Source organism: Lynx canadensis, chromosome B3 (genome assembly GCF_007474595.2).
Source record: "Lynx canadensis isolate LIC74 chromosome B3, mLynCan4.pri.v2, whole genome shotgun sequence".
Taxonomy (NCBI): Eukaryota; Metazoa; Chordata; class Mammalia; order Carnivora; family Felidae; genus Lynx; species Lynx canadensis.
Genome location: NC_044308.2, coordinates 98542778 through 98569177, shown reverse-complemented (window position 1 = coordinate 98569177; position 26400 = coordinate 98542778). Strand labels below are relative to the sequence as shown.

The 26400-nt window shown below is 41.7% G+C and overlaps 1 protein-coding gene across 1 annotated transcript in view; it reads left to right on the top strand.

The window, feature by feature from the left end:
* Window positions 1-26400, top strand: part of TRIM9 (tripartite motif containing 9) — a 113557-nt gene that overhangs the window by 76132 nt on the left and 11025 nt on the right. The window contains 6 exon segments of the mRNA XM_030319086.1: window positions 2005-2115; window positions 3499-3655; window positions 11474-11506; window positions 11509-11630; window positions 13282-13327; window positions 13330-13419. Coding sequence (XP_030174946.1) covers window positions 2005-2115; window positions 3499-3655; window positions 11474-11506; window positions 11509-11630; window positions 13282-13327; window positions 13330-13419 — 559 coding nt within the window.

Sequence of the window (26400 nt, the reverse complement as noted above, 5' to 3'; positions counted from 1 at the left end):
CTGCACCAACAGCCCAGAGCCTGCTTGGGATTCTCTCTCTCTCTTCATCTCTCTCTGCCCTTCCCCTGCTCACACATGCATGCCTGCGTGTGCTCTCTCTCTCAATCTCAAAATAAATAAATGAACTTTTTAAAAATTAGGAGGAATTTAAATGTCCAAAAATAGAGGAACAGGAATGATTAAATAAATGATGATAACCCACTCAGTGGGATATTTATGTAACCAGTAACATTTATTGATGGTGGCAACATGTAAAATGACTATGGTATAGTGTTAAGTGGGAAGGAGGTAAAATTGTCACATATTACGATTGCAACTATACATATATCTAGCTCAAGGATAAAACCTGAAAGGAAATATCAAAATGCTTTAAAAATCTGCAGTAGAGTGATGAGATGATTGCTTTTTTTGTCTAGTTTCCAATTGCTTTTAAAAGTAAATGAAGGGGGCGCCTGGGTGGCGCAGTCGGTTAAGCGTCCGACTTCAGCCAGGTCACGATCTCGCGGTCCGTGAGTTCGAGCCCCGCGTCGGGCTCTGGGCTGATGGCTCGGAGCCTGGAGCCTGTTTCCGATTCTGTGTCTCCCTCTCTCTCTGCCCCTCCCCCGTTCATGCTCTGTCTCTCTCTGTCCCAAAAATAAAAAATAAAAACGTTGAAAAAAAAAATTTAAAAAAAAAAAAATAAAAAAAAAAATAAAAATAAAAATAAAAGTAAATGAAGGGGCGCCTGGGTGGCGCAGTCGGTTAAGTGTCCGACTTCAGCCAGGTCAAGATCTCGCGGTCCGTGAGTTCGAGCCCCGCGTCGGGCTCTGGGCTGACGGCTCGGAGCCTGGAGCCTGTTTCCGATTCTGTGTCTCCCTCTCTCTCTGCCCCTCCCCCCGTTCATGCTCTGTCTCTCTCTGTCCCAAAAATAAATAAACGTTGAAAAAAAAAATTTTTTTAAAGTAAATGAAATATCCTTTAATGGAAGGTGTATAATCAAAACTGAAAAGAAGGAACAAAGAAAAAGGTTTTCAATAATTAATATTAAAACTCCTTTAGTTATTATTTGTAAAAATCCAGAAGGCTGGATATTTCTGAAGCTTTTGCAAAGTAGTATAAATATCGAGGATGTAAGCAATTGAGGTTCCTAGAAAACTCTTGTTCAACTCTAGCTTCAGAAACCACTTCAGGATTTGGGTCACTGAGCAGAGGACACAGAAAATGAACATCTTTGAAGAAAGAAACTTTTCAAGGACTGTCATGTGTTTGACACTGGGCAAAGACAACTTCCCAGAGGCAGAAACTGTATGTTCAGAGAGAGGCCTTTCTAGGTTAAACCAGACTCACAGCATGGTAAATAGAGAGCCTTTAAAACTGCTTTCCCAAATGAGGCAGTGATTGCTTCTAAGTGGGTTATTCTCAAAACTTAATTCTGCATCCGTCTTTCTCTGGCTTACTTGTGGTTATTAGCTCATTGTCTTTCAGCAAGTTTCACCTTTAACCCACCCCACCACCCCCCTCAGGAAAAAAGAATCAGAATGAGAAGGAACTGGTTCGAATGGTGACATCTGCTCTTTAGAAGAGACAGGCACAGGGTGGGAGCAGGTGGGTGACTGTTCCCAGAACAGAAGCTGCAGCCACACCTCGGGTTACGCAGCTCCTTTGTAGACTCCCAGCGACCTCCCACTTAGAACAGCTCACAGTATCAGCTTCCCAGAAGACGGAAAGAAGGGGGAATTAGGAAGACGTCCCTTTCAGGCACCAGAGTAACCAGCTTCCTAGGCTTCCACCATCTGCATGCCTTTCTGATGGGTCCTGTTGTTACCAGTTCCTGTAATAAAAGCATTTATACAATCTGTCTTCTGGAGCCATTGTCCACAGCAGACATTGCCACAAAATATTCTCATACATTTATTCCATTCCATGATGCTCTTGGAATATGGTTTGAAGACGCTTTCTAATGTCCCAGTGCTTCTTTTTTACCCTCTGCCATTTTGGACCACTCTGTTCTCTCATCAACCCTAGGTGGTTCGAGATCAGATCTCTCACTGCACAGTGAAATTGCGCCAGACCACAGGTCTCATGGAGTACTGCTTGGAGGTCATTAAGGAAAATGATCCCAGTGGCTTTTTACAGGTGAGTGCCATCTAGTTTCTACTTCAGATTCTCAATGTCCCATGAGACTGAGTCTCCGAAGCCAGGGTGGACTCCTAACAGCCCTTGGAGAGCAAGGATCCCCTCCACAATGAAACCCACTTCAGACTGCCATGCATATATGGGTGCCAGCAAAACTCCATTGACTTCTTGGAAGCCTTGGCCCTCATGTGCTACTAGATTGAGCAGCACGTGGGCTTTTTAAAATTTGTTTTGCTCATGTTTAATCTTGAAAATGTAATTCCCTTTAAGTTCCCCCAAAGCAGAGCTACTGACTTGCCTAAGAATTGAGTCCCTTTCCACTAATTTCTTGGACAATTTGGTCAGCTAGAAATGTCTAAATATGCAAGACTTCTACCTTCTTGACAGTTCCTACTGGCCAGTTATTCAGTGATTTCCTAAATAAAGTGAAGGTTTTTCATTGCTTGGATTTCTCATGATTTCTCAGTATTGTTTTAATGAGATGTGATGATGTCAGCTGAATTTTACTTAGTTTTGATCGTAATGATAAGGGACCTTGTATTAAGGAATACATAAATTATCCTTCCAACTCACATTCTGTCAAACTGTCCAAGAATGACAGAGGGAGATTAAATACAAGAAGTGGAAGAGTTCTCTATCAAAGAATAAAGTGATACAGTCAGATGATCTGCTTAAAGTGTAAGAAATTCCACTTTACAGATTACCATATGCAGCCTCTCTACTATTTATAAACTCATTTCTGGAGCACCTGGGTGGCTCAGTCGGTTTAAGACTTCGGCTTGAGTTTGTGGGTTTGAGCCCCACATTGGGCTCTGTGCTGGTGTTGCAGGGCCTGCTTGGGATTCTCTCTCTCTCTCTCCTCTCTCTCTCTCTCTCTCTCTCGTCCCCCTCTCTCCCTCTCTCCCTCTCTCCCCCTCTCTCCCTCTCTCCCTCTCCCTCTCTCTCTTCTCTCTCCCCCTTCCCCACTTTCTCAAAATAATTATTTCTTATTTCTCAAAATAAATAAATAAATTTTCAAAAACCCTCATTTCCAAGTTTTGACAGGAACCCACACCTCCTCTTAGAAACTAGGGTTGTTGGTGCTAGTAGGATTATGGATCACCAAATATTATGAATCAGTCATAAATAGCATGAGCATATATCCAGGTTTTTCTATTAGAGCAATTAATAGCTGCTAATTATTTCTAGTGGCCCCTCTGACTCACAGAAGGACCCAGATTTGCACGGGTCACTCTATCAGAAGAGACTCCTCACTGCCTACCCGGAGACAGGAAGGGTGTGAGTCCCAAAGTGGTTTGGTAAAGCTCCCGGAGAGTGGAGGAGCAGCATTCTGTGTCCAGTGTGGTGTTATATTTCTTAGGCTGTGGTTTTTGATGTGATTAGATTTCTGACGCCCTCATAAGGAGAGTGCACCTGACTGAGGATCAGTGGGGGAAAGGCACGCTCACTCCCAGGATGACCACGGACTTCGACCTGAGTCTGGGACAACAGCCCTCTGCTGCAATCCATTCACAACTCGACTTCGGCAGATGAAAGGTATGTGCCTGCATCTCATCTCCCTAAACAGAGCAACATCCTGGGTGGGTACTGGTGCTTGAAGCAGGATCAAGGCTTTGGCCAGATTGCTGCAAAAAAAAAAAAAAAAAAAAAAAAAAAAAAGGCAGCTGCCAGGTTTATGAATCACCTAAGGGGTGAGGAAGTAAACACACACACTTCTGGTAATGGTACAGAAATCTAGAGTGGCTCCTCTCTTATCACATAAGGAAATATATGGTTGTAGCAGTGGGACCTACCTCTCAGAGAGTCAGATAAATTCAGATAACTCAATGCTGCCTCTTTGAGAGTCTTAGAAATTTCACAAGCCCTGATATCAGGGGATCGCTGACGTTAAAAAGATAAGGAGATAGAGACAGCTCACTGTACATAATAAAATCTTGTTACAGAAAGTAACCCAGTTACTGAATCAAGGCAGTTGAGAATTGAAGTGACTGCTTCCACGTGGATAGGTAGTGAGCAAATGGCTGAGCATGAAATCAGTGGGACTTTGAGAGGATCCCAGTTGGCTTGCCAAAATGATCAGGAAAATGCAAGTCTGGTTACCGAAGGAAAATGAAAATTTTGAGACAAGTTTTAACTTTTTAAACTTGTTGGCTATGTGATACAGGGATATGCAAGATCTCTCTGAGATTTTTTTGGGTGGCTGAGGGGAAATGCAAGTACCTAAATTACTCTTACAAGAAAAATAAAAAGCCAACCATACAACAATATTTTTATGGCTGTGTAGGTAATATCCATTTGGACAATATTCTGACTTCTTTTTAACTTTCATTTTGCACTATTATACATTCACAAGAAGATGCAAAACTAGTAAGGAGAGGTCCAGTATCACCCTTAGCCAGTTTCCATCAATGGTTTCCATCTTGCATAACTAGCATATCAAAACCAGGAAGTTAGCATTGGTACAGTGTATATGTATGACTCTGTGCCATTTGTCACATGTGAAGACTCATATGACCACCGCTGCAGTCAAGATACAGAACCACTGTATCACCACAAAGATCTCATGCTACCCCATTATCACCATACAGTCATACCCATGCCCCTCCCCTCTGTCACCTCCAATCCCTGGATTCTTCTGTTCTTCATCTCTGTAATTTTGTCGTTTTCTAATATTTTTTAAAACTGAAGAAATGTATTTGCCTCTCTGCTTTTCTAATTTAAGCATCCACATAATAAAGGGACATAGAATCAGCACTTTAAAATTTCAGTTTTTTAAGAAAACATCTACATACTTCCTTTTATTAGACAGAAAACCGTCTAACTCAGCAAGTTTTTAAGGCTATACGCTTGTGGCTCCCATCATGCAGCCTAAACTCACCCCTGTACCTTGTACAAGTACGTCTCTCATCCCTTTAATAGATTTTTGCTCTTTTATTTTCAGTTTTCTCACTTTTTGTTAATATGTATGGCTTGGGATGGTGCCTTCATTAATTTTTGGAGGAAGTACTATAAAGATTGTAAATAAAAGCACTTTGGTGCGGTAATAAAAATGGTTTTTAGCCTTTGCCGACCTGCTTACCAAACCGAATAAGTGCTTCGCGTGAATTAACTCAGTTTATTCTCACAGCCCTAGTATGTAGCTGAGGAAACTGAGGCACAGGAAGACTGGATAACTTGCCTGAATTCACACAGCTGGGAGTGACAGGGCAGAGATTCCAAACCAGGGGAGTGAGGTTCGGAACCTCACTTGTTCCTCATTATAACACAACTTCCAGTTTGTGTTATAATGTCACTGTGTAATGAAACTGGCTTCTTCAAGGAATAACTGAATTGCTCTCTTAAATTTCAGAAATTTAATTTTTTGTTACAGCGAGTCTTTCTTACTGTTGAAATTTTTTTTCTTTCACACCCACATGGTGACCTGTGAAATACAGCCATCGGAGTAATATAGGGAGCCCCGGGTAAATCCCCCTCAATCAGCCTCTCTCTGTATCCAGTTCTCCCAATAAGGTAAAATCATTAAAAGGTTATGTCACAAAACAGCTCAGGGGAGAAAATATGTCCCAAAGGGCAAGAGAAGGGCTTTTAGTGGAAGCGGAAAAAAAAAATGAACCAACCCAATTAGCCTTGGTGATGGAACAGGTTAGAGGGTAAAAGCCTCAGGGCTTTCAAATGCTTTCATTGCCTGGACCGAGCCCTCTCCTCCCCCATTTGCTGTCCTTCTGAATCACGCCCATCTGCCCAGAGTGGAGTCCAGGCCAGTTGGCAGGATGCGAACAATTGTGTTGGGAGTGAACAGGCCCTTCATCTGGTATGGGAACTGCAGATTCGTGTGCTGTGTGTCACAGACCACATTCCTAAAGCAATGTCACTCAGTCACATAAAGCTGCCTAAAGAAATATGCGTGAACGTGGCTGTGTGCACACCCCACTAAAGTCTGTACACACGGGAGAGAATACCAAGCACTCTAAAGACCAAAACGCAGAACACAATCACAGCAAAATTCACCTGGAACGCAAAATTATCCCAAAACAGTTATTTCTGAAGTTCATATAACAGGCCATTTGGCATGAGACTGGATTATTTCATTTTCCTTTTCTTTTTAACACTTCCTATTAATTTAATTTACTTCTGATTAGTGTCCTTCTACAGAGCTCATTTATGCTTTGCTTTGTGCTCATTAAGTTAATTAATCAGTGAGAGCCAAGTCCTCTATAGACTCTAAATCATTTTTACCTGTCAGATGTCTTTGATGGAAAGAAAAAGCCAATAGGGTCATGAGGCAACAGATCTTAGCTAGCTATAGTTAAAACTACTCCTACGGCCTTTTTGAGATCTGTCAACATACACAACTGTGCCCAGTGTAGTGTTAGACATTTTTTCCCTTAGGCTCTTCTGGTCAGTTTAATAAACTGCACTTTCACAACTTGTCAGTAAAAATATCTCAAGAAACTGTACCCCAGAATCCATGCACAAATGGGCCAAAATTTAAATAGCATTGAGAATGGTGCTAAAGTAATCTGACCATTGATACAGTACGTGTACTACTAATATGTTTCTAATAGTACTAAGTGGATTACAGTAGAAAGTTAAAAGATCTTCAAAGCTACTTAAAATATGCATTTAAACTTATGACTCAAACTGACAACAAAAATATCTGTTTATTCCTTGACTAAAAATTTTGGCATCTCTCTGGTTTGAGATTTCATCTCAGATGACTTTTGTCCCTTGATATCAAAGATAGGTGTGTTGCTGGTTTTTAAATGTTTCTAGTTGGGCCAGCAACTATTCAGCAAGAATGCACTGCCTAAAATTATTCTCGTAGCCAAGGATTTAACTGATCTGCTCTTTCTTATTCTACATCGCCCTCAAGCAATTGAAATCTAAGTGGAGGGGCTCCTGGGTGACTCAGGTCGGTTTGAGCTTCCGACTTCGGCTCAGGTCATGATCTCACAGTCTGTGGGTTCGAGCCTGCATCGGGCTCTGTGCTGACAGCTCAGAGCCTGGAGCTGCTTCATAGTCTGGTCTCCCTCTCTCTCTGCCCCTCCCCCGTTCATGCTCTGTCTCTCTCTGTCTCAAAAATAAATAACATTTAAGAAAGAAAGAAAGAAAGAAAGAAAGAAATCTAAGTGGAGAATGCCAGAACCTTCTTTATTCAAACATCTCCAGAACAAATATTAGCCCAGAATTGTTTTAAGTGTACAAGGTATCCCAAGGTTCTGAGTCAGTACTAAAATGAAAATGCCAGCATGTTCATTTTGAACCGGATAACACAGTGACCTAATGTTTTCCAAGCCTTTTTAGCACTTAGAGCGATGGCTGTAATCCCTTAAGTGCCTCTTTTCACCTAAGAACACATTTATCCTCATTAACTCATGTTGAATGTAAAGCCTTGATTATGCACCAAGGTCATGGGCCAAGGTCAGTGTGATGTGAACAGACCCTCTTATAAATCATGGAGAAAGAGCACCTAGAGGTTTGTTTGGTGGGGATAGGGTTGAGCACACATGCTGACTCCCATGTAATTTGTTCATGCATGTGATCTGTTCATGGTTTGGAGGCCTGAAATGCTTGTCCTCAAAACCTACGTTCACATTCTCTTTAACAGTGTACGAATGAGAGCTTTGAAGAAATGGTTTGTTGTCCCTCTAAAGTCTATATTTTACTCAGATGCCACTTGTATAGTTCAGCTACCGTAAAAAGGAGTGACAGTCCACCAAGGAATTCAGACAAGATGATTCAGTAGACTTGCATTCCCAACCACTGTAGCTCTTATGGTGAAATATTTTCTTTTCTTTTCTTCTTTCTTCTTTCTTTCTTTCTTTCTTTCTTTCTTTCTTTCTTTCTTCTTCATTCCCTTCCTTTCTTCTTTCTTTCCTTCTCTGTTTCTTCTTTCTGCAATTTTTTCAAGTATAGTTGACACACAATGTTACATAGTTTCAGATGACAAACATAGCCATTTGACCAAACTGATACATATGCTATGTATGGTGAAATATTTCCTTAATTCTACCAGCAAGTCTTGGGGAACTTTCTCATGGATGTTACAGGAAGCAAAAAGAAACATTCCTCCTGGATTAGGCTGGGACTTCCCTGTAGTACACTATTACTACACACGGGTGTAGTGCAATTTAACATACAGCCCCTGGAGCCAGTCTCCTTGGCTTCAAATCCTGGCTTTCCCACTTAGGTAGAAGCCATGAAAACTTTCCGTGTTTCAGTTTCCTCTTCTACACAATAGACATAATAATGGTACCCATTACTGTCGGGGTTGCTGTGAAAATTACACGAGTGACTACACGGAAGCCTCTCACCACACTTTAGGGCATTCAGTAAGTGCTCGAAAAGCAGACCCTGCCATTATTTTTCATGTCCAAGTGCGGGAGGCCATATGTCCTCACATGCCTCATTACGTCCTATGACCTTTCACAGAGGAATTCTGCCTAGTTGTGAGTGTTCACAATCTGAGGATCTGGAAAAAAAAATTAAATGATTATAAAAAAAAAAAAACGACGTTAAGCCATAATCTGAACTAGAATAGCATTTTGAAAACTTTAAGAAGACACTGTTGCAGAATTTCATTTGAGCCCAGGCTCCCTAGTCCCCTTCAAGGCGGTCAGTAAGAACAGCTGTTCCTTGTAACTAAGAAGAGAATTTTTAGCCAGAGGCTGTTTTTGGTTAACAAAATGCTAAGCCAATAGTCTTCTGATCAGGGCAGGGGAAAACTAGTTTCTAGGAAAAACTAAACATCCACGAATGATCATGAAAGTGTTAAGATGAGATGGCTACAGCAGCCCAGTGATGCAGTTTTAAAAATAAAACTTTCCTTAGAGTTCAGACCAGAAACCGTGATGCTATCCATTTCCAAACACACATAATAAGTTATTTGAAAATACTTTTGGATCTTATAGGTCATTTGTTTATTACCTAATAAAGTGAAATAGGGTAATATAACACCCACTATAAAATCTGTTTTGCTAAATGTCAGCCTTCGTCTTTACTAATGACGGCTGTAATTTTGGCACATTTGCCTTTTATAGCAACATCACTTTGGAGTAAATAAGGAAACACGAAAAATAATTGAAGCACATCGAGAAATAGATTTAGACATGCAAATGTTTCTGTGGTCCTTCGTTTTCCTCTCTCTCTCTCTCTCTCCTCTCCTCCCCTCCCTCCTCTCCTTCTCTTCCTCATCTTGATCTTTTGTTTGCTTATTTGTTTAAATCTGGACAATATTAAAATCTAAAGATTAGTGACTGGTTAGACTTTTTATTATCTTTCTGGTCTTTTAAAGTGTATCCACTGAGGATTACAAATGAAGTTCCCATGTTTTAATTACACATGACACCATGTGTTTCAATTAATCTGTTAATTATACCTATGCCTATACAAGGAAATCTGAGTTTCTTATCAGAGACATTGCAAGCATTTGCATGATTCAAGTTGAAACTATCTTGTGATGTTATTCTTTGATTTGAAAATTGATGAAATGTAAGCTGCCTGAAACATGAACAAAGGGAAAATGAAGACTGATAGGGCAGCTAATGAAATAAAGGAAGTCCAAGGAATTATTTTATGGTAGGCGCTGATTAATGAGGATAACTAACAGCAAATATCCCTGGGGAGAATCATTCCATGTCTCTAGAAGCCCTTTGAAGAACAGGTTGCTCAAACTTATTATAATCTACTCCACTGTTAATATGTTAAAATTTATTGTTTTTATAAGCAAAAACCTTTTAATGACAAAGTAGCTCCCTAATACATGATAACCTAAAGCTAGCCCTCCAATTACAACTGTTAGGTGATGCCTGTTTATATGTAGATGATCATGAGGAGTTACATCTTTTCTCTCCTCCCCTTCCCATCCAGTCCTGTAGTCTATTTCTTGAACAAGGCAATGAATTCATTTCCTCTCCTCCATTTCCAGATGTTCTGGGACCTCCGAGGCTGCAGAAGCCACTGGTCTCTCCTAAGACCAACCGAACTCCATGCCATTGAAACCTGAAACGTGATTTCCCTTCCTAAACTCACCACCTCCATTAACTGCTCATAATTTTAATTTAATTATGTTTGACCTAGTCACTCAGGCATGGTTTTATTGTATCTCAGTCTTTTCTTAGGTATAACTGACCTGCCTCACCTTCCCATTTCTTGTGTTATGGTCACTGCCTGTGTTTTCTAGGTTGTCTACCATAGAACCTGCTTCTTAAACTGCTATTAAATAAGCCATCTTTTTGGTTGAGGTGATGGCAGGGAGCATGTAACTCAATGCGTGACACAGAGTCCAATCTTGGTACAGCATACCAGGTGCCCTACAATTAACATTTGTTCGCTTAAATGTCCCTGGGTGTGGTCCAAACTGTTCCCTCCTACTGTTAAAGTGCTTTAAAGACTAATGTTTTGTTGCTGAAAAATATTTGAAGCAGTTCATAAAAACATTGTTTCCAAATACATATACTGAGTTTATATATTAGGAACTGGGATTATGTGTTACCTAACATTTCCACGTCTTTGTGTCTGAAGCCTCAACCACTCTGCAGTTTTAAGTAATAGAAAAGACTCTCGGCTCAAAATGGGGACAGGGGCATGTTGTGACTAGTAATACTGTGGCAGATTCTCACAAAGTCACAAGGACACCTTGACCCTCCCCTGCCAGGCCCCTTCTGCTCCCATACTACTCTCCAGGCTCACAGTTGGCAGTTCTACGCCCGCGGAAAGAGTGAACTTGAGCTAGCATAGCTACCTTGAAAGAATGAGGTCAAGTTCCTCAGAAGTTTCGAAATGGCAAAAATCACTGTTTTTGTGTCACTTGGCACCAAATTTTCAAAAGCCACTGTTATAACTACTTAATGCACACAAGACTTGAGTAGAATCACTGGTTTAAAAACAAAAAAAAAAAAGGATAGAACCTTAGAAGGACGATGGTTTCAGAGCTACTGCTCGGAAGGCAGTTCCAAGTTTATAAACTGGGGGGTCAAGGCACAGAATGAATTTTATGATAAAAATTTTCAGCCATGTTTATGAGTTAAATAGACTTTAGCGGTCTGGACCAGAAACCCATCCCCCATGTAAAACGTTTCCCTTGGGGACTGATGTCTTCAGTCCTCAAGGGGGCAAGAACAGAGCAGTTGTCTCCCCTCCAGTTAAGGTAGGAAAGCCCCACCACGAGCTTGGGAGAAGGCAGCACAGCAGCTCAGAAACCATCCCACTCCTGGAGACTCCGGAAGGGATCCAGGTTCAGGTCGTCCCTGGGCAGCTACTTAGTGGAGCCACGTGTTGATCAGGGGGATGTTAACATTCTGAGACACGAAATGTTTGCAGCTCAACAGAAACCAGGGTCCCACTAATTTCTGTTTAGCTTCCTCTCCAGTCCCAGCAACCCCCCTCCTGCAGTGGAGGAGTGTTGCACTCACAACAACAGCGCCACACTGTCCTGGAAACAGCCACCTCTGTCCACGGTGCCTGCCGAAGGCTACATTATGGAGCTGGATGACGGCAACGGTGGTCAGTTTCGGGTAAGCAGAGAACCTGCTACTTGTCAACCAAAGCCACTGACCACCTCAGAGAGCCCACCATAGGGTCTCAGGCCAAGCTTCCCCATCTCTCCTAGAGCCAGACCATCCTGGCAGGCCCTGCCTGCCTTTCAACTGAGGCTTGTGTTCTCCTTGAACCATTAAAGATGGATGATGGAGTCTCTGAGTAGAAACGCCCTACGCTTCTTCAGAGAAAGCGGATGCAGTGCGTAAGCTCTGGGGTCAGACTGCGTGCACCCATATCCGGACTCCACCATTTAGCTGTGTGACTGCCCATTTCTCACCTCGTTGAGCCCTCGGGACCCCCTCATTTGGAAAATGAGGATAATATTAACATGTACCTTATGCATTTTTGTTAAGAGTCAATTAGATAACCCGTATGCAATTCTCAGCATGCCAGGATCCCCAACCCAATCGTGTTAGTAATCCACACAGACAGGCGTCATTTTAAGGCTGTGCTTGGAATACAAATTATTTTTACTCATTACATCAGCATAATGTTGCAAAGCATACAGCTAAGAGGGAGGCAAATGCCTAACCTATGCTAAAGATGCATTATGGTACGATTTATTTTAAGCCTTTGAAATGTCATTCTTCCTCCAGCCCCTGTTTCCTCCCCCTTCCCTCTGTACCACGATTTAAAACCGATATTCCTGTGACTTTGAGGTAGTCTTTGTGACAGTTTCTGAAATTACAGTGGAGTTATAAACATAGCAGAGACCACCCTCATGTTTTCAAACCAGTTTTTTAAAAATCTCACGGGGGGGCGCCTGGGTGGCGCAGTCGGTTAAGCGTCCGACTTCAGCCCAGGTCACGATCTCGTGGTCCGTGGGTTCGAGCCCGCGTCGGGCTATGGGACTGAGGCTCAGAGCCTGGAGCCTGTTTCCGATTCTGTGTCTCCTCTCTCTCTGCCCCTCCCCCGTTCATGCTCTGTCTCTCTCTGTCCTGAAATAAAAATAAACGTTGGAGAAAAAAAAAAAAAAAAATCTCACGGGGGGGGCGCCTGGGTGGCTCAGTCGGTTGAGCGTCCGACTTCGGCTCAGGTCACGATCTCGCGGTATGTGAGTTCGAACCCCACGTCAGGCTCTGTGCTGACTGCTCAGAGCTGGAGCCTGTTTCAGATTCTGTGTCTCCCTCTCTCTCTGACCCTCTCTCCGTTCATGCTCTGTCTCTCTCTGTCTCAAAAATAATGTTAAAAAAAAATTTTAAAAAAAATCTCACGGAAGGATAAAGAGCTAGGTAGGTATAACATATTTATAACGCCAAGTTAATAATAGTATGCATAATGCTAACTGAAGCACCCAGTTTTAATTTTTTAAGCCCTAGCCACTAGTAAGTGGCATTCATTAAGGTGTGAGACCCATGCTAAATGTAAGGCACTGTGTCAATTTGCACACATGACCTCCATATATGCTCATATAGCAACCTCATAAAGTGGGCATTACTGTCCCCGTTTTACAGATGAGGACACTGAGACGAAACGAGGTCAATTAAATGGCTTAGGATCTCACAGGATTTGAACCAGATCAGGCTGACACTAAAATGCTTGCTCCTAACCTCTGAGCGACAGTGCCTCCCCAACCCCTCACGGGAGATGGCGTTAAACGGTGGCCTGTTATTTGTTGACCCTCAGGAAGTGTATGTTGGAAAGGAGACGATGTGCACCGTGGACGGTCTTCACTCAACAGCACATACAACGCTCGCATCAAGGCCTTCAACAAAACAGGAGTCAGCCAGTACAGCAAGACCCTGGTCCTCCAAACGTCTGAGGGTAAGCCCTTCAGCAGTATCCCTCAGAGCGAGAACTTCGAGGCATCTAAAATGGCTGGCAAGCCCGGAGGTAACCCCCACCACTGCCCACATTCTCAAGTGTTTCCATGACTTGCTCTGCATTCTGGCACAAGGCCGCTGTTCCTCTCCTGCCGTTAGAGAGCCCATGGTATGTGGATGTGATCAAACCAAAGAGTCCACAGCAGCAGTTCAAATGGCCGGGGGCGTCGGCTTCCTTTGATAACATTCTAAATAAGCTGCAGTTGAAGAAGCTGAAAAATGAAGGCCTGAATGTCCCCCCCGGTGTGTGACACAAATGTATCTAGGCTCTAGGGCAGGCTCCCATTCTCCACAATACACATCACTTGCCAGTTTTGCCCAGATGATTCTAAATTGCTTTGTAGGCTTGCTTGGTTCTGAGGGTGGGGACCGAGGTTCTTTCCAGCTGTGGATTTGTGTGATCTGAACATGTTTCCAGTGGGTGTAGGTGCTAGAGCTGTTCAGAGAGGGCCTGTTGGCCACTCCTGGCTTCCCCAGCACGGACCGCTTCCATCTCACCCAAAGCCGAGGCCGGCGGCGCCTGGACTGAGGCTTCCTGTGGGCACCAAACAGGAAGTGACCAGCAACTCCGCATTACCTCGCCATTTTCACCTTTGCCCGTCCCCTCTAGGCTTGGTCAGGCCACCTTAGGGCCACCACACAAGGTCACTCTCTAGCGAACACTCGCTTCTTGGCTGTACTGTAAATAGTTTGGCCATCAAAGACAAGCCATTCCCCTCGGAAGAAGGGCTTGAATTTGATGACCGGGTATAACCTCTGAGGCTTTAACATTTTCATTTTAAAATCAATCACAGCACATGAACTAAACCTATGAAGAGGTATTTGTGGTTGGTGCCAAAGCATTTTCAGACCCCCTGGGTGTTATTTTAATCACAGAAGTGACCCCCCCACCGGCATTCCCCCATGACCTCTGTCTGCAGAACTATAATTGTGTTGATTTGTTCAAATTCAAGATGTTAGCTAAAAGAACTGTGGTGGTGTTTTTTTCCCACATCCCCAGACCTTGGCATGTGCCAGCCACCCTTAAAATGGTTCACATGGTTAAAAACAAGCACCAACTTCAAATCCCACAGCAAGGTTGGCAGGTCCCTAGCCATACAAACCGTGCCGGGGAGCAGGGGTAAGTCTGTGAGGGACGGTATTCGAAGGGAAGGATTCGCTGAAGGGAAAATGGCTAGCGTGACCTATTCCCGTCGGGTTATGGGGATGTGGCAGCGACATGCCCTCCCGAATGATCACGTTAGCAACTTCTCTCCGGGATGACCTATCCGCTTGAGAGCAGTTGCCTCGTTTCCCCAAGCACCATGCTAACTGCTAAGCCCTCAAGAGTTGCCTCGATGCAGGGCAGAAGGCCCTTCCTGATGATGGCCTGTTTCCCACGTGCGTACCAGGTGTACAAGGCGGTTTGATTGAAGAGTGAAGTGCCATGCCATCAGAGCAGGGAGCCAGTTTGCAGCAATGTTGCTAATATGTGTCATGAGACCTCCCTATTTCTACTCATAATCCATCATGGAATCATATTCTTCTGCTAAAATCAGTTATAGCATAGCAGCTTGAGCATTCACGTTTCTCTTTTCATCCTGCAGGAGGATGTAGTTTGTCAGTTTCTCTTAATGTTCATAAGATTATGGTGTCTAATAAATTCCAGGATTGGAACTGCGATCCCCGTCACAGAACTGGGGGTCATTTTCTAAAAGAAACTAACGGAACAAGTCCTCTTCCAACAAAGAAACTGTACTGTAGAAATTAATTTCCTCCATGATTTTATATATTGTGTACAAATATAAGGTATGTATCTAAATACAAAGAAAACCTTATCATCTTGTAGATATCAGTATTCTCTGTTACTGCCCAGAAGTGTTTTCTCATGATGAAATAAAGTTCACACACATACTTTCTCCATAACTTTGGTTTGTTCTATTTGTTTCTCCCTCATTCTAATCCATTCAAATGGTGAGACAAGGTTTAGAAAGCAAGAAAAAAATATCATGAATGGCCAATTAAAAAGAAAAAAAAGATTGATCAACCTTGTAATGATAGAGAAAACCTAGAGAATTAAAGAGTCACATGTAGATATATATATATATGTGTGTGTATACATATACAAAAAAAAACAATATATATATATGTGTGTGTGTGTATATACACATACACATATATGTATATGTATATATACACACACACACATATATATATATTGTTTTTTTTTGTTAGAAATCAGTGAGAAAATGCCGTTGACAGAGATCAATACATTAACTGAACTTATATTATCCACTATTAATCTTACTTCCTACAGCTCCTGGAAAGGGTTTGCTTTGGAAAACATTTTTTTTCTTTGCTGCTATTGGGGGGTGATGTGGTGGTTCGTTTTGGCTTTCTATTGTAACAAATCTTGTGCGGTCTTCGTAGCAAGAGCTAACCCTTTCCAAGTTTCAAAACAAAAATCTGTATTACAGAAGGGTATTATTTCATATGTGATAGCAAGTCTGACTTGTATTTACATGCATTTAGTACGAGGTTTAAATCACTTATCACTTATACTGTTCGAACGGTCATAAAACCATCTGCTGACTTACAGGTAACATTATGCAGGGGAGATCACATGTCCACATTGTTAGAAATGCTGACCATTTTTTCTGACAGCAAATCTGTGTATTTATTGGGCAGTGTTTGGTAAATGTTCACTGTCTGTTACGCTGTGAGTTTAGAGGGTTGAGTAGATGTCGTCCCTGCTTTCATGAGCTTACAGTCTAGGAAGAGAGATGGTCCTTAAAAAAACAGACACACGGCTAGTTATGTACATACAAGTTATTATAAACCCTGGGAAGGAAGGAAAAAGGACTAGTAGGAAGACATAATTTGTATGCGGCGGGGGAGGGGGGGAATTCATCAGGAAAACAATGAAAATAATGTAATTCAATGGAAATGATAAAGAATGTGTTATTAAAAGAGACAAGGAAAGGAAAATGCATTATTGGATGAATTCAAATGTGGTTAGTTCCCTGAAAGCAGAGTTCTTGGAAATATACCTAAAACAGCCATGCAAATAAAGCCAGTTGCAGATCTAAGCCAAATTACCCCCCGACTGAAGAAGAAATATAACTGTAAGCAATTAAGAATCTTTATGAAATTTTAAAATAAGGCCTACAAACCCAGTTGTATATATTTTTAAAGTAACCCATTTAATAGCCACCATGGCTGTGTCACAGTCTTTGAAACCATCTGAAAAAGAGTATCCATTATGTAATAGGGCTTTGTTCCTACTAGAGTTCTGGGGCTTATTCTGTGTGAGAGACTCCTCCCAAAACAAAACAAAAAAAAAATTTTCTAGGCAAGGCTGAGAACAGAATAGGAAAACCTCCTATTGATGTTTCCCTATTTTCCCTTTACCTAACTAAACAGACTTACCTTTTTCTTTTTCTTTTTCTTTAATCTGGAGAGAAAATGAAATAGACCGAAGGTAACATTCCTGGGGCTCAAATAACTATTAACTGGCTGAAATGAGAGGGTCTCTTTCTGACCCACCTCTCAGAGGAGAGAATTGCAAGCGAATTGCTTCACACAGTCTGAGCATAGGTGGGAGTCCTTCGGGGAAATTAGAACATGAAGGGTGGCACTCTTTACTCAGTATATACTCTCCAACACAAATCTTTGTGTAAAAAGATTATCTTCCTTAGACAAATTCTTAGAATTAGAATTATTGGACCAAGGAGTAGGAACATTTTTAAGGCCTTTGATCTGTGTTTCTAAATTGCTTTCCAGATAGATTTTACACCAGAAATGTATGAGCCATTCCGTTTTTTAAAATCACCTTACTTCTATTTGGAGTTTAATTTCAACTAACAAGCAGCCCCCCTAAAAGTAAGTGTTTCTCAAACAGGGCTTTTGAAATTTATATTTTCATGGAAATAATATCTCAATTGTTTTACATCTAAGAGCTACATGAAATATGTTACAACATATTGCAGGGAAAATGAATATAATCTAAAAAGGAGAGAAAACTTCCCAGAGAGTAGAGAGACAGAAATCCAAACACAGGGAATAACTGTATGCAAGGCAAAAACTTCAAAGTCTGCCTTGAGCTGGCTATGATAAAGAAACCTCACTCATTCAAAAGCATTAATTGAGCACCTCAATTTTGTTAGGCACTGTGCTGGGCCCAGGGTCACAAAGATGCATGAGACATGGCCCCTGCCCTGGAGTTTATAGGCTCCACCCCTCCTCCCTCCTGAACTCCATGGCACCTGACTCAAGAGTGCCTGAAAACTATGGTATCTCACCTTTCTAGAACTAAGATATCCACCCTGAAATCTAGATGGCCATCTTACAATCAAGAAGTGACAATGACCTCTTACTGGCAAAAAAAAAAAAAAAAAAAAAAAAAAAAAAAAAAAAAAAGGTGGGGGGGGCGGGCAACAAAGTTCAGGTGTAGACACTCCTGTGTCTTTACAGCAGGGCCCCTGGTCTCCCTCAGTTCTTGCTTAGTCTTACTTTACACACAAGTCCGAGAGCTCCTTGACCCAGCTGGGAAGACCACAGCAGACTAGGATCTTCACATTAGAAGAGACGAGAAGGGTTGGTGATCAGGGAAGGTAACAGAAAACTGAGAACAGACCCGGAGGAGGGGGGAGTCAAAAGAGAGCATTCTGTGGCGTGGGTTCTGATTAAGAAAGAAAGCATGTATGAATTTTAAAAATATTTCCATCTAACATTTAAAAGTACATTATCTGGAACCCTTCATAATGAACATTAGGTGTCTCTCAGAAGGCTTTATGGGATCACAGTACAAAATACACTGAGAAAACTATTGCAATAAACTGCCTCATTTCTACATTGTCCAGTAAAAGAGTCCATGAAAAATGACAGCAACATGACAGCCAGCAAGTATTTTTATCCAGTGGAGGAATTGTATAAAAACTATCCATTCTATGTTTCATTCTAAGCTTCTGAGGAAAAACTAGGAATTTTTTTCTGTTCACTCTAAGACAGCTATTTAGATTCCAGACTACACCTTCGTGCCCACTGCTAATGTAATGTCTAAACCCTTCTCCTGTTCTGTTGCTGCAATATTCCAGATTTACCCTGTGTATTAATTCCCTGTTGCTGCTCTAACAAATTACTACACTCTTAGTAGCTTAAAACAGCACACATTTATGACCTTACAGTCTGGAGGTCAGAATCCTAAGTGGATTTCACAGCAGAGATGCATTCCTTCAGGTAGTTCTAGAGGACAATCTGTTCTCTCTCCTCTTCCAGCTTCTAGAAGCCACCTGTATTCCTTGGCTCCTGGCCCCTTCCCCCATCTGCAAAGCTAGCAGTGTAGCATCTTTGAATCTCTTCCTGACTCTGAACCTCCTGTTTCCCTTTTATAAGGAGCCCTGTGATTATCTTGGGCCCATCTGGATAATCTCTCCATCTCAAAATCCCTAACGTAATGATATCTGTGAAGTTCTTTTTGACAGTAAGGTAATGTATTCACAGATTCCAAGGACTGGAATCCTACTACACTCTAGGAGAAAGTATTAGCATTATTATCTCACACTGCATTTGGGAAAACTGAGCCTTCCAGAGGTTAAGTGATATGTCAAACCCTGGCCTTTGGCCTGCAATGCCCAGTGTAGTGCACTCTGGTGCTGACATTAGAACAGTGCTATTTGCGCTCAACCAAAAGGGAGGAAAGAGGGAACCCTATCCTAAATCTGTTTGCTAAGTGTGTGAAACATCTTGTCAAAATGCAACAGCATTGCATAGCTGTCTCATGTATTCATCCAGAAACCCCAGCCAGAAATGGACTTTAACACTTTCAAACAGTCATGTTAGAATTTTGGTGAAAAAAATAACATTCGTCCTTTAAGAAGGAGGTGTGAAGAGACTGTCCTTTCCAACGTCATATCCAAGCTCCTACTCAAGTCCTGTCCTTTTCTTCTGTCTCTGCATTTCCACTAGCTCCCCCCTCTTTCCTCCCCGGAGTGAGTGCTTCCCTAGAGAGGCTCTTCTCCTCTGTTGGTACTAGAGTATGCTCTTGGCTGGCAGTGACAGGTCGCTGCTTGGGAGAAAAAAAGGAATGTCAAAGTCACCTTTTCAAGGTCCTTGAAAGATCCTACCAAATGAGGTCTGGGTCTTGGAGCTCTTGTGTGGTTGAAACCACAGAGCCATTTCTTGATGAAAGCTCTCAGCCCTCCAGATTTCAATTGTGAGAAAACTAGAGAGAAGGTAAATAGTGATAGGGAATCAGTCTTTAGAGGATGCTCTCCAGCATTTTCTTGGCTGAATGTCCACAGGAGCCATTTCCTCAACACTTTTCAGGATTGTCTTGTGTAATGATAATAAAAGGGTTAAGATTCTTAAAATTACATCTTAGAAAATGCTTTCTAAAAGAGGGCATAGAAGATGTTATTCATAACATTAAAATGTCTATCCCCCCTCCCCCACATTGGATTGTTAGCATCATACTCCCCCTTCCAATGTGATAGCTCCTTCTCCTGCACATTAAAGGAAATAATCCAAAGAATATTCAGTGGTAGAAATAGAATATGACCCCAGAGTAGCCCCAGATGCATCTGTCCAGAATCTCTTTGCAGATATTTTATAGTGACTTTGGACCAATGTAAGTACTGCACTCTTAAATCCTGATGTCTTGAACCGCCGGCCCCCCTCCACCCCAGAGAAGCTATAACCTTGTGAGGGAAAAGGACCCTCATCTGATCTCAGAAGAAGAACAACAGGAAACTCTCTGCTCACCCACTCCCCATGACCAAAATCCCAAAGGGGAGGATGATGTGTTTGCCTTTCAATCCCTAACCACCCCAGTCCCCAAAACTGCTCCGTTTAGAGAAGAAAGATTCACCCTCACGCAGTATGGTGCAGGATTTGGAGAATGATATATTAGGTTCATCTGCACAAAACCTGGCCACCTCTGAGACCACTGGCATGTGCCCATGGCCTGTGGCATAGACTTTACCTTTTTGTGCATTTCCAAGGCACAAAAGAGAAACAATGGCCTTGTCACTCCCAAGGTATTATTCCCCAAGAATTGATCCTGCCTAGGTCCCTATCATGTCCTACCACAACTGGCAGTGTGACTTGGGATGTGTCCCTTAACTTCTCTGGACCTTAGGGGCTTTTGCTTTGTGGTTGTTGTATTTGGGAAGGGGGGTGGGGAGGCTTCTTGGTTTAGGGGGGTGGTTTTGTTTTTGTTTTTGTCTCCAAAACTAGAGACTTAGAGCAGATAACCTATAAGTTCTTTACAATCTGTACCCCTGGTTTTTTTATATGGTTTCTGTCTTCAAAAGTACTTGTGAAATCTGTTAACTGTTTCAGAAAATGCTATGAACAGGCATAGACACCTCCCCCCTCCTCCAAGGGTCTTAATAGGTCTTAAAGATCTGCCTATGATACTGAGAATTCAACAATAATAGAAAATAGTTGATAAAGGGTCATATAGGGAGAAGTATATTGTCCACTGGAGACATTTTTTTCCTATGCCTCTGCTTTATTTCTCCTCACTCAGAGCATCAGAGCTACCAAAACATTTAGTTAGAAGACTGTGCATTTCCAGGACAAAATCCTCAAGGTAGGTAAATCATACTTGAACAAATTCGGGTCGATATTACAAAACCCAAAGTGAGAAGCATGATAGGTTTCAGAACCCAGAAAAGAGAGATACCTTGTTCCTCTCAATGTTGACAACATGCATGATATCCCAGGGAATTCTCTGAATTTTTCCATAGAACTGAATTGGATCCAGACCCTGTCTTTGGTTTTGGGGAATATGCTTTGCAGTTGACACTCTGGAGAGCAGTTTAGTCCTTTGGGATCTTTTGTATCTATTTGAAATATAGGAATTTTTGGTTCTTCTGGTGGTAGTTACTTATAAATAGCTCCATGATATAATTCTAAATTGGAGTGGAGATTTGATGACAAAGTACGCAATTGTCCCAGGAGTGGTAAGAGACTATTTCATTTCTTCTCTTAGAAGGAATTTTTCAAAACATATTTGCTTCTCACTTCCCAGTTGCAATTAATGCCACACTTAAGAGAGCTTAAATACCACCTTTCATTGTAAGTTATGTGCCAGTTGGACATAATTGTGACTTTGGATGCTTATTAGATCATTTGAGGAATCTCAGCCTCCTTCATTCATTTCTTTGTCTCCTAAAGAAGGCAAATTATTTTACAGATGGTTTATAATTGAACTGAAACTCATGTTTAATGCCATTTGTGCAGTTCTTACTGACATATTCTGCCTTTCTGTGCTTTGAAATATAACTGTCTTGTCAGCCCAGCACCCAAGGGCTGTCCAAGTTATGAAGCTGTTTGCTACCAGACAAAAAGATGACCAAGAATTCTACCAGTCACAAAGAAAGCTGGATTAGCATACACTGTCATAAGGAAGACCTGTCAGTTTGCTTTTCCTCTTTGAATTCCAAAAATAATACGTCAAAGACTGATGAGAAATATTTCTAAAATATTCTACCACACTACAGAAATCTTTCGTACTCTGTACATGTTGGAATCAGTCAAGAAATTCTACCTCTAGAAGATTTTCTCTAAATTATTATTTTTCCTGTGGTCAGTTCTCCTGCCAACTTCATGTTTCATAGCTGCTCAGTTTTAATACAATGTCTGCCACACGGTAGGTGTTCGGTAAATGTTAATTAATGAACAACAGCAACAAAAAGTATAAACACTAAGCCAAACAGGAGTACAGTACCTACACATTCTTTTTTCACCTTGAACCCAAGAGTCATTAAATAATAAGTGTGATCCCCAGTTGATCTTTGCTTTCATAATTCTTAACTGCTTCTTTAAAACAGAGGCCTCAACTCCTGAATCCAGCTAATGCTGGGTGGGAAGGGAAAACAGTCTAGGCAAGGGCAAGAGGAAAATGGTGGTCTTTGATAGAATTGATGGAAATTGTGTCTTGATGCATTCCCATTATGACCACTGTCTCCACCCCAGAGATTCAGCTGTGCCTAGAGTCACCATAACAGTATTCAGCTGACATTCTACTGCTCTTTCCATTGGTCTTTCCTGATAAACTGCTTTTACTCAGCAAAACTCTTCAGCAGACAGATTACTGCATGGAATGAAACATGACAAGAAATTAAAAATCTTTTAAGGCGCTACGTGTCTTTCTCTAGTGATATATACATTAAAAATTAATAGTAATGATCCTGTGGAGTGCCTGGGTGGCTCAGTCAGTTAAGCGTTTGCCTTTGGCTCGGGTCAGGATCTCACAGTTCGTGGGTTCAAGCCCCACATCAGGCTCTGTGCTGACAGCTCAGAGCCTGGAGCCACTTCGGATTCTGTGTCTCCCTCTCTCTCTGCTTCTCTCTGTCTCTCCCTCTCCCTCTCTCTCTCTGTCTCTCTCTCTCTCTCAAAAATAAATAAACATTAAACATTTTTAATAAAAAATAATAATAATGATCCTGCATATTAGCTATGATCTGAAACATGGCTTCCATATCATGTATTTTGGGGGAAAAAAAGATTAACTTTGTTCCTATTTGTCTTGGCTAATAGAATACTGATGACTAAGAAACTTTCTCCAGATCTCAATAGTTGTGCTTTCAAGAGGAGGTGAGGGAGGAGGATGTACATCCTTCCTGCATAGCTGTGTGTATATTCATTGTGAGTTGTGTGATTTGGCTAAACCGGGGAGTGGCAATACTGTTCCCAATATTGTCATATTATCTTTGGTTCATGTTTTTGAATATATCCAGAGGGCAAGACAATGAAAGTAAAGATTTGAAATGCATACCATAGAACAAGGGTTGGAAATAGATTCTATTTAGCCCAGAAAAGGGAAGATTTAAAGGGGTTTGCTGACTGCCCTCAAATACTTGAAGAACTAAAACTATCTTGGCCCCAGATAGTAATGCTACAATTGATGAGTAAAGATCCCAAAGAGGAATATCCAGAGCAATATAAACAGTAACTATAAACTGGAGAGGGGCTGCCCAGAGGCAATGAGTTCTTCCACCCAGGATATCTCAAGGGGAAGCATGATGATTGCTCCTTAGACGTTACTGAAAGAAGTGTCTTCCTCTAAGACTCCTGTAATCTAAGATAACATCAGGTAACATAGATGACCTAGAGGCAACTGACCAAACATTTGTACTATGTGCCCATGGGGAAGGGCATAAAGGGGCACTGTTGTTTAGGCCTGCTGGGATCAGGTGGAAAACACTCTCTCTCTTGTAATTCATTTGGAAAGTTTTCACAACGAGGTAAGAAATTTTTTTAGACTCTCCTTAGAGAACATGAGCCCAGCTGAAGAGTATGGGAGGCCATTGGTGGGGGAAAAAAGACAGAGATGGAATGGTTGCATATTAAATAAGCTTGTCTGAAGAGAGGGCATAGTTCAAGAGTGAGAGAAGTCAAGGAAAATTGGGTCATCAATATAATGGACCCACATAAAAGGATAGAAAAGCAATAACTATTTTAGTGTCAAGTTGTTGATTGTATGAATGACCACAGCTACTCACAGCCCCCACCCCACAGAATGGTGCCATCACCAACTCAGTACTGAGAATAGGAAAGGTGAGTACGATTCATGATGGCTTGGGTATGGTCCCTGCGATCTGGATTCAGTATACATCTCTTCCTTGGTTTTCAGATGATGACCTGGAGGTTCAATATACTCTGGAATTCATTTTACTACGTATATCCTTTCCCTTAATTTTTAAAGCAACAAGTATTTTCAATATAATGAATTGATTGCTACCACCTGGTGAAAAATACATTTCCAAGCAAATTCTTGTTAATGAAAAATCTTTTACTGACATAAATATGGCCTTCTCTTCCTAAACGAAGCCCATGTCAGTTTGTGGTGCTGTATTTCAAAATTTTTCCATTAAACTAAAAGACTAGTTCCCCCTTGAGACAATTATAGAATCAGAATCATTTCTTATTTAACATTTTTGAGCCAAGAAATGACCACGTACGTCAAATCACCGAAATTATATGAAGTTTAGGTTGAAGAAATTTTAATATATTGTGATTGGGAACACAACACCTTAACTCCATAGATAGCAATTCCTTTTCTCTGGGATCTTTTTATACTTCTTAAAAAGAAAATTCCCCAAGGATAAGAGTAAAGCCCAAAAAGCTAATTTTAATATTGTAAATTCAGAAACTAAAATGGGACTGACTCTTGGCAGTTTCAACTGAAACTAGCCAATCCCCTTATTCTGAGCTTTGCAAATAGGATCGTGTTATACGCGCATGCGCGCGCGCGCGCGCGCGCGCGCACACACACACACACACGCACACACTTGAGTTCTTTTGGCTTGAACATGTCCACAATAGTATTTTGATAGGCTAAGGGTATGGTCAACACGAGAAGCATGCTGACATACTCAAACCAGAAAAGTATCCCTAGGAACATCCTCTGGCCACAAAAACAAAATTATTTTTTCAATGAAAAGATGGTTGCTTGGTGTTTTTGGACATAGAATATTACCATTGTACCGTGTCTATTTCTTAAATTATTATTGTCAAACTGTGTTCTAAGAAGGCCCCAATTGATAAAATATCTGTCTCTGACCAGACCACCCTGCTGCGTAGAACCAGCTCTTGTTTGACAAAAGAGAAAGGAGTGATTTTAGCAATTTAGAGAAACTATCTAATAAGCGCTTCTAAAACCAGGTCGGATAATCGATAAGTCTTTATTTAATATAATAGTGACCTTCATGCCATACCCAAGTATCTGAAAATAAAGACATTTTTGCCACCAACGCACCTTACCACTGCCCCAGTTTGTTTATTATTAGACAACCAGAGATGTCCAAGTGGCATTGCTGGGGTCTGATCTTAATTCGGAAACAAAGGTAAGGCTCCTTCCCTGATTACTTGCTCAGCCCTATCTTCCTATCCTATTCAAGAGCAGGTCTTGTGTGCTAGTACACAAGAAAAATCATCTCGTCCATTCAGAAACGGAAATATATACATAAGAGAGAAAAGGGAAAAATATGGAAAAGCAAAGAGTGGGTAAAAAAAATCATCATTTCCTAAACAAAAACCCTTTAAGAGGTCATTGTTATACAGGTAGTAACTTCCTTCCAAGGTAGCCGAAAGGGGTAAAGTGTTACTCTTGGTCATCAATGGGTAAAATCTACCTCTAAAGCTTCTAAATTCAACTCTAAAATATTGAATTAAAAGGGAACCTTCCAAGATACTGTCTCTACCACTGAGAATTGGGAGAAGTGAAAGCAATTGTCTGTGATATTTGAGGTGTCCCGTGCTCTTGAGTCCTGGCTGCTGAGAGTGCCCTCCTAGCCCCAAGCCACGTTGGTTTTGTAAATGCCTCGTGGCACCTGCGGGATGGATGAGGCTTTGTGCACACGCACTGGTAAGGCAGGTCTTGGGGAACCGTGCACGGGCAGGTACCAGATTTCTGATCTCTAGTTTGCATTGATCTTACATTTAGACACAGATTCAGAAGAACAGACACTCCCTTTTCCAGTGCCTTCGGAAAGATTGCCGCTCCGTAGAATGAGTCCTTTCTCCTCCACCCTTAATCTACAACCCAGCTTTCCCGGGAGATCCTACTTTGATTTCCGACCCTCACCCCACCAGCTGAGCTTGCATTCCTCTTTGCAGTCTCTCAATGCACCGGGTGAGCTGAGCTCGTCTGATCTTTCCCCTTGATCTCTCTGTGCCTTGATGGCATCTTCCGAATACCTGTTTTGTTCTTGCCATTCATGTGCATGGAGAGGGCAATGAGCTAGTCTCTATGTCTGTGGCCTGCTTCCGGTCTGAGGAGCATTTGGATGCTGGAGCTTTGTGGCGTTCTTGTTTGTGTGGTGTAAGGCCCAACCATGGAGCTGTGGTCAATGTACAATGGCATTGGACAGTGACGAGCGAAATGGTTCTTTTTGCACAAGCTGGTACCGCCACGGATAACCCGCTCCGTCAT